A 9,226-nucleotide genomic window follows, 5' to 3' on the forward strand; every position below is an offset into this window, starting at 1 on the left:
ATGCTGAAGACTGAGTATAGCTTTGCCATTACAGGAATAAATTATTAAATATAAAAAAATTTAAATGGTAGTATTCCACAATGTTATGTTTTTATTTCAGTATTTTTAATCAAATAAATGCAGCCCTAGTGAGAGTAAGAGACTTCTTTTAGAAACATTAATATATGACCCCAAACTTCTAGATATGACTAGCAGTTATGGGATAGTATTATCATAGAGATATACACTCATCAAATACTTAAAACAAGAAAAAATGTTTTGTATAGTTTTTCAGTACTGATTTCTGATTAAAAGTTAAAGGTTGATAAATTCATAATTCACACTTCATCCATCTTTAATAAAATGAGCTTTATAATTTATAATGAATACATTGTGCCATATCAAAATGTTTATATAATGCATTAAACAGACCTAATGATGCACAATAAACATAAAATGGCAAATCACCCTGTACTTTATACCCTGAATATGTCTGAAAGGTTCTGGCGTGATGCATAACATACCACAGCTTTTTGAATCTTCTGTTCTCTTAGTATTAGAATATTTACTGTTTGCTCATATATTGTTCCTCTAGTTGTATATAAAGATGCAATTCATAATTAAGGATTTAGTTTATTTGACTTGAACTTTCCCTGCCTGACAAGGTTATGATTAAGGTAGATCAGAGTAGGTGGGATTCAGCTTGTTTCCTCCATTGTGATTGGTCAGTGAGCTTGTGAGGTCAACATGTTTTCTTTGCGAGGCTGGCCAGTTCTTTGTCATGCACTGACTTATACTGAAGAGCAAAGCTGGATGGTGTCAGAATGCCAACACCTTCGCCATTCACCTGGCCCATCAGCACATAGTTCACTCCTAAGAAGTAAATTCACAATGATTATTAAACTATCAAAAACAAAAGGTCAGTGAAATGATCAAAAATATGAACCAGTGAGATATTCTTAAACAGTGATAGAAGACAAGTCATGCAAGATTGCTTGTGGTTGAACTGGTTTTGTGTGTGTTTCTTTCACCTTTACGCAGTGCTGGACACTTCATGCATGTTACGGTCAGTGTGGCAGACCTGGTGGGCCCTCTCTTTCTGAATTGAAGTCTACCTGCCTTATAGACCTTAATAATGGACACCTCAGCTTCAGCACTTCCTTGAGATCCAGGGGTGAGTGATGTCACTTTACCAGTCAATACTGTGAGAGATACAAAGGAAGATCATTTGAGAGAACAGATGATTGCATGCTTCTGATGTGCAATCTAAAACAGATTCCAATAAAAAATTAATGAACAAAAAAATATATCTTATTAATAAATAATTAGAAACATTAAATATGTAGTGATTAATAATATTAACTACAATAAGGTAAGACTTTATAATAACTTTCATTTGTAAGTCATTAACAAACATTATATAATGGATCATTAGTTAATATGTATTCAAAGAGTTAGAAAAATGAGATAATGTGCTTGTTAATGTTGGCTTGTAAATTTACTAAACATTATATAATGTTCAAACAAATCATTATTTAATGTAAGTTAAAATGCTTATAATATGAAACTTTTAATTCCAAGTGATCAAGATCTTGCAAAAGATTTTAACAGATGTTATAAAATGAAAAAAGCTTAACACTTAACACTGCTGCTATCCCCTGTTTATTTATGATTTAAGGAATATTCTGATTCATGATATACTGGAGTAGTATGCTTATGTTAGTGTAGCATTTTTTATTTTTTTGCATCAAAATTACAAACTGTTATGTCTTTAGCAAGCATTTAGCTTAAACTCAACCAAGAACCGTTTACACAAACCTTGTTACAGAAGCCCAAAGTCCAGTGCCCATAAAGATACTTAATGATTAGTAATCATTTATAAACATTTACAAATGATGAATAGTTTCAACTTTAGATTGGCTACTGCAAAACCATGAACATATGATTAATAAATGTAAAGATGTGTAAAGATAGGGTGAATTAAGCTCTTTCGGGACACTTTTTGCCATCGTGATGACTGGTCATAAAGGTATTAATGATTAGTAAACAATAATAACCTTTGGCAAATATTGCAAAAACATGAACAAATAATTAATAGATTATTTGTTAAGATCTGTAAATACATAGAGGTCTAGACAACAAACAAAGACCAACAAATCAAGATCATCTGAACTGAAAGTGTAAGCATTTCAATTTACATTAGATAACATAATCATTAGGTAATGTTTAGTAAGTTTATTAGTAAAAATTAAAAATAACATTATCACATATTTCATATATATATTAACTAATGATCTGTTAAGCATTATATAAAGTTTGGTAATGATTTATAAATGGAAGTTATTATAAAGTGTTACCATAGCGCTTAATATTTAATAATGAAATATTTCATGTTTCATTGCTTTAATAATGTAATAGTTATTCAGGTAATTAATAATAATAAATAATAACATATTATTATTATTATTAGAGTTTTGAGGTCTGACAGCTGCAATAGATAGCTGTTCTAAGATCCATTATTATACCATCATTACTGTGCGAACAGCTGTCTGCACTAAAAGCTTCAAAATCGAGTCTATAGAAATGCCCCTGGGGCCCATGTCTCTGACATGCAATTAGGGGAGAATAAAGTAGACATGAATAGCAGGATGAGAGAGATGATAAACGAAGCACCTTACCAAATTGACTTGGGCAGAAGCGGGTCACGAGTGTGCCTATTCTCTTGCATGGTAGAGAACACTGTCGGTTGCTCACTGAGGTTTGGAAGAAACAGATGAAATCATAAACTTAGTCTAAAACACAAAGAGAAATACTAGATATTGCACGGTCACACACATAAGCATTTGTACCTGCTTTTGTTGTAGTTTTGTTCCCAGGTTTTGAGATGGGACTGGTCTTTGGCTTTGTTGTTGGTTTGACACCAGGCTTTACTTTTGGCTTTGCTGTAGTTCTTGTTGGTTTCGGTTGAGGTCTAACTGTGGGTTTAGGTGTAGGCCTCTTTGTCGGCACTTTTACAGCAGGTTTTGGTGTGATTCTTGCACCAGATCTTGTGACAGTTTTGGGCTTGGGTGTAGGTTTTGATCTTGGCTTGGGAGTTGGTCTGGATGGTGTAGGCTTGGGTCTTGCTGATGGAGCTGTGGGTTTAGAAGGTGAAGTGTTGACTCTTGGCCCGTGTACTGTGTCCAGGGTAGCAGTGGCTGTGCGGGAGCCGCGGGGAACACTCCGGTAGTGAGCCATAAAGCCTGCAGCTGTCACACTCAGATCTGATACAAAGTGCACCAGAAGCTGGTTTCCATTGGTCACAACCGCACTGACAGAGATATAAAGAACATTTTTACAATGATCATTTTGACTAAATGGGACTTCAGACTGTTGGTGACTCAAACTTTCCAAACTGGAGATTTTAAATAAATGATTATAAATGATAATAAATGATTTTGCCAGAAGCTCAGTGGTGGTGGCATCAAAGTTGTACAACCATGGCATACTTTGTTTATCCCCTTCTCTTGATGAACAAAATGTGTAAAAACAATAAACCTTTTGGTGAAAGAGCTCATTTTCTGCAATAATCCAAAAGCCAGTAGAAAACTCCTGTTGGCTTTCTGTCAAGGTAACAAGGGAGATGCTAGCTAAGGGCATATATTCCTGCATCATCCCTCTATTGGACATTATTTATATTACAACAACAGTCTTAAAGGTGTTTCTGTATTTGGCTGTTGTATCCCGACTCTGAATGGGACCTACAAAGGACTAGGTGAATCTGAAACAAGCACAGCTACACATTAATTCCTAAGAATCAACTAGTTGGTTATTGAAAAAGCCCCTTTAAATGTTAAAACAGCTGTCTTAGACTTATACTGACACCTAGTGGCATGGATGCAGCATCAGGCAAAGCAACAGTTTCTGGGTAATGTGCTATTAGCAGTTAACCATGACTCAGTGTGTGTGTGTGTGTGTGTGTGAAAATGTCCATTAGGTGTGATCTGAGGCCCTATATAAGTGTTATTAAGCACTAGATTAAAGGGCTTCATGGACCTTCAAAAGTCATATTTTTTAAATGTATAACTGCAAAGAGAAAGTATTTCTGAATTGGGAAGCATTTTCTTTCACTAAGCTTTCCTTAGGACGACTGACCTTGCATAAGTAACCTTTCTTGTATAGATACATGACAAAATCCCTTGTCCTTAGTATAATGTTTGGAATAGTTTGGAATGATATCTGGTGCATTGTGTTTGCACTCACTCTGGAACCATGTCTCCGCAGAATCTGCCAATACGTCGAGAGTCGTCGGTCTCGCCCCCGTTGAACAGGGCCACGTAGTCATAACGACAGTATGTGTCTAATTCCAAGTCCAGCTTCTCAAACTTAACCTCAATCACCTGGGCATGTGCAGATGCACACAAACACACATATACACACTTTGATATGTAGTTATGTAAGTAAAAAGCGCAGTTTCTGAAACAGGTATAAAGGTTCTTTCATGCACTTTTCATGCTCTCTCACTCTCTCTCTTTCCATGTCCCACCTTACGCACTTTCTCTGAATGAGGTCTTTCATATACTCTCCCATGTACTGTTTATGCTGTCATCATAAACACACACTAGAGTTTAAATTCATCCACATACACAAAATGCCATAGCAGCACGTCTCAAGCAAACCTTAATATAATTAATTCTCGGACGACTTGGTTGCTAATAACTTAACAGATGGAGAGTGGACAAATGCAAGAGAAAAAGAGCTGTGAATTGATCTTTGCAGGCTGACCATGTTGGGCTCCACAGATATGTGCCAAGAGCAGCTGATGCCTGCTGGGTAATCAGATTCTGGCCAGTTCGGTGTCTTCACTGAACCTTGAGGCTTCGTCAGTCTGCCACCACAGAACTGATTCTCTAGAGGGAAGAGAATTAGAAAGATAGATATTTACTGGGGGAATAAAACTGCAAAAATAAAAATGCAAAATTTGGGGGTCAGTAAGATAAAAATAATAATAATTAAATAAATCATGCTTTTATTCAGCATGGATGCATTCAATTGTATATATATATATATATATATATATATATATATATATATATATATATATATATATATATATATACATACACACACACACACACACGCACACACACACACACACACACACACACATAATCTTCCTTCAACCATTTTGTGACATGAAAATATTTCCAATACAAGAAAGCAACTAACATTAAGGCAAGCACTACAAACTAGATTTGGATTGTATTACTGTAACTATAGTCATCCCACCATCGACATGTGGTTTCCCGCCACTAAAATAAGCCAGAAATCCCCTTCCCCCTGTGCTGCCATCAGACGCCATCTCCAGCATCATGGTGTTGGAGGTGGAGATGAGGGCTCCGGGTCGGAACGTCCCACAGAAGCGGCCCAGTTTCTGCACTGTGTACGAGTGTCCATTATAGACATCCACGTAGTCGTAGCGGCAGGTGGGATCCGCCTCTAGATCAAAGATCCTGAACTGGAGCATCACAACATGACCTTCTGGAACCTGATGGGAGAGGAGACGGGGTGAAAATGCAAGGTTTGAAATAATGAGAAGCAAAAGAATCTGAAGGTGCTGGACTTACTGTGATGTACCAGGTGCATTTGGAGTTTGGTTTATAATGAGAGGGGAAACCCTCACTGGCCACAAACCCTGAGTCTGTCACCAAATGACCACCACACAGGAATACAGGCCTGGAGAGCATGGAGGAGGAATAGGGAGGAATAAATGAGAATGATAAATGTTTATTGCAGTAATGGCTTGATTACATTTAATAATAATAATAATAATAATAATAAATAATTTTATATTATATCTTGCATTTTATAAAATAAGTATTTCATGCTTGACAAAGCTGAATTTATTTGATCAAAGACACATTAACTACTGTAATATTATGAAATATTTTAGATTTTGTATTTAGATATATTATAAAATGTAATTTATTTCTGTGATGGCAAAGCAACATTTTCACTAACGTTTTTTTCTGGTCTTGAGTGTCATGTGACCCTTCAGAAATTTGTACAATTTGAATCATTTTTATATTTCTTATTATAAATAGTTAAAAAGGTTGTGCTACTTAATATTTTTGTAAAAACCATTTGAATTATATTTTAGGATTCTTTGGTGGATTGTTCAAAATAACAGCATTTCTAAATAAAAAATGTTTTGTAGCATTATAAATATCTTTGCTGTAACTTTTTATTAAAAATGCTGTTTTTTTTTCAACCCAACCTTGTTGAAATAAACCAGCATTTTTCTAGAGTGTTGCAGAATAAAAGTTAAATAACAATTTCTTAAAGGAACACTCCACTTTTTTTTTTTTTTTTTATTTATTTATTTTTTTTGGAAATAGGCTCATTCTCCAACTCACCCAAATATTTAGTTTTACTGTTTTCAAATCCATTCAGCCGATCTCCGGGTCTGGCGATAGCACTTTTAGCATAGCTTAGCATGCATCCCTGAATCCTATTAGACCAGCAGCATCGCATTCTAAAATGACCAAACAGTTAAAAGATATTTTTCCTACTTAAAACTTGTCTCTTCTGTAGTTATATCGTGTACTAAGACCAGCGGAAAATGAAAAGTTGCGATTTTCTAGGCCGATATGATTAGGAACTATACTTCTATTCCGGCGTAATAATCAAGGAGCTGTGCTGCTGTAACATGGCCTCAGCAGGCGCAGTGATATCATGCAGTGCCTGAAAATAGTCCCCAGCTAGTTTGTGTAGTTGCAGCAATAGCAGAGTTGCTGGGAACTATTTTCAGGGACTGTGTGATATTGCTGATATATTTCTGCTGGTCTTAGAACACCAGAAGAGTCAAGTTTTAAAAAGGAAAAATATTGACATTTTTGAACGCGATGATGCTGGTCTAATAGGGTTCAATTGTGTATGCTAAGCTATGCTAAAAGTGCTATCCCCAGATCCGGAGATCGGCTGAATGGATAAAAAAATTATAAAACTCAATCCATTAACTCTGGGGGAGTTGGAGAATGAGCCTATTACCAAAAAGGTGGACTGTTCCTTTAAAGTATCATAAAAGAGCTAAAACATTGAAATGGTAGTGTAAATGATATGCCAATAAACTGCAATATATCTCAATCATCTCATTTAGTTTTTGAACTAAAAAATGCATAAACAAACATGTAACCCATTTTAAATTCAGTAGTACCAGTCACAAACGTCACTACTTATAAAAATATTTTATATGATGTGTTCATCCTTTATTTACTTTCTTTAATGGGTTGTTTTTGGATCCTGTTCCCATATGTATAGTACCTACAATATTCTAACACTGCTAGTTCTGTCATATTTGTAGGAAATAAACCCAAACCACAGCCAGCTGAACAGCCTTGCTCAAGTGTGAGTTTACAGAGAGAACCACCGAACTCATTTAGACATCGATTTTTTGAATGGTTTGCCTTATGAGTCAGACTGTCAGCAAATCTATCCGGTCACATGCATAAGCTGACAAAAACAAAAACTAACATAGGTGACCATTTTCAGAATCAGGAATGAATGGAGTGATGATCAGAAAACAAAGGTGGAGCTGAACAAATACATACATATTTAGATAAAGCCTTCAGACACAAAAGCAGCATTCAGACGTGTCACACATGAGCTGGTTTTTCAGCTCTGATCAAAGATATCGCTTAATTAATCAGGTGCTGATTTAATTGGCTGATTACAAAACCATGAAAGAATTTAACGATTATTAAGACTAAGAAACAAATGTAGTGTTTTTTTGTGGCATGTCATAAACACTGTACAGTCTGAGCTGAACTATACAGAGTGATAAAGATTTTACAACAAGACAACTGGGAAATTTTGTTGATACTGTAAAACAAGCCTATGCTTGAAATGGCCCAGAATCAGGATGTTAAGATTACTTCTTGTGTTAGATAAAAGCATATCATATGAGGAGCTGTGTGAAGGTGCGACTGTGATTTACATAACATTCCAGGAATTCATCTCACCAGTTCCCTGTAAAAGTATAATAATTTACATTTTGATTCAATGGTTACCAAGTAATTGCACACTCTGATCACTAAGCTAAATATAATTCCTAAAAAACGAATCACTATAACAACAGCAGCAGTGACAACAATAATAACAAAAAGCTATTTTTATTAATAACAAGCACCCTAATGCAAATTCATGTTTCTGATCAGTAAAAAAAAAAAATCCACTTCATTTTAGAAACTAAAGCAGAGATTTGCATTACATTGTGAAAATGGACCATCTTGCAAGATTGTGTATAACTGTATAACAAAGACTAAATGATTCATCTAAAGTTCTTAATAAGTGTGTGTATGAGGTCAGCTAATAATAATAATAAGTACCTGAACTGAACTTATCTTGACTTGAAAAATACAATAATTAAATCTGACCAACACTTTACAGCACATTTAGTATTTTCTGTCTAATTGAGGGTTGAAGAGAAACATTGTAACATTTCCTCGATCTATATTTATGTTTTGGTTCCAGCATCAATCCTGATACTTTATGAAAATTGTACATATTAACATCTCCTGCTAAATGGTTGCATTCACACACACACACACACACAAATGTGCCATTCAGTGCACGCACAGAAACACACAAACCTTCACAAGCTTACCTTGTGAAGTTGGTCTGGCTTTGTCCTTGCACCCATCTGAACCCCAAAATCAGAAGCCCCAAGTGCCACATGCACAAATCACCCCACATCCTTCTTCTCAAAGAGGCACAGAGAACGAGTCAGAGAGGGAACGGAGGACAGGGGCGAGTTTAAGGGCGTGGAGGACGAGAGGAGGAGGATTGAAAGAGGGAAAGGTGGGGAAGAGTTATGTGTCTCAGATGCAACTGCTGTAATATCAGAGAGATAAAAATGGAATGAAAAACCATATACACAACTAGTGTAAGAAATGTTCAGTTTTCTTTGTGGTTATATACTGTAGATCTTTTTCTCTTTTTATTGGCCTGTTGTTACACTGCGGTGCAGAGAAAGAATGCAAGTCAACCAAACTTTCTTACCAGGGCACTGGCACAGCAAACATGTCATTAAGTCCCTTTAATATAAAATTCCCTTTTATATCTCTCATTTAGCTCTGTACAAAAAAACATCAGGTTTTTGTGTGTGCCCATCACACTTATTTAAATGTGTTTGCAATTTGTGTGTGTATAGGCATTTGTTTGTGACTGGAAATAGCTCAGCGGACATTCTTTTCTGCTAAAAGCCTGT

General features: G+C 35.6%; 1 protein-coding gene across 2 annotated transcripts; it reads right to left on the bottom strand.

The window, feature by feature from the left end:
- Positions 1 to 333: 333 nt before the first annotated feature.
- On the bottom strand, positions 334 to 8,934 carry LOC113051397 (procollagen C-endopeptidase enhancer 2-like). Of its 2 annotated transcripts, none has more exons than XM_026215116.1 (9): positions 8,624 to 8,934; positions 5,586 to 5,694; positions 5,248 to 5,506; positions 4,744 to 4,868; positions 4,222 to 4,358; positions 2,829 to 3,289; positions 2,658 to 2,732; positions 1,011 to 1,181; positions 334 to 852 (listed from the first exon to the last, which is right to left on the bottom strand). In XM_026215116.1, the coding sequence occupies exons 1-9, from the start codon at positions 8,710 to 8,712 to the stop codon at positions 722 to 724; spliced, it is 1,557 nt and encodes a 518-aa protein (XP_026070901.1). In that variant the 5' UTR covers positions 8,713 to 8,934; the 3' UTR covers positions 334 to 721. The 2 variants fall into 2 exon arrangements, with proteins under 2 accessions (XP_026070901.1, XP_026070902.1); XM_026215117.1 differs by lacking the exon at positions 8,624 to 8,934 and adding an exon at positions 6,375 to 6,680.
- Positions 8,935 to 9,226: the final 292 nt, after the last annotated feature.

This window comes from Carassius auratus, chromosome 32, assembly GCF_003368295.1.
Source record: "Carassius auratus strain Wakin chromosome 32, ASM336829v1, whole genome shotgun sequence".
NCBI classification, from domain to species: domain Eukaryota; kingdom Metazoa; phylum Chordata; class Actinopteri; order Cypriniformes; family Cyprinidae; genus Carassius; species Carassius auratus.

Excerpts from the sequence above, each read along its gene's own strand:
- LOC113051397 (XM_026215116.1), bottom strand. The coding sequence starts at position 8,712 with ATGTGGGGTGATTTGTGCATGTGGCACTTGGGGCTTCTGATTTTGGGG. Across the intron at positions 2,733-2,828 it reads CAAAACTACAACAAAAGCAG|TGAGCAACCGACAGTGTTCT; the intron begins GTACAAATGCTT and ends TCCAAACCTCAG. Across the intron at positions 853-1,010 it reads GTGTCCAGCACTGCGTAAAG|GAGTGAACTATGTGCTGATG; the intron begins GTGAAAGAAACA and ends TTTACTTCTTAG.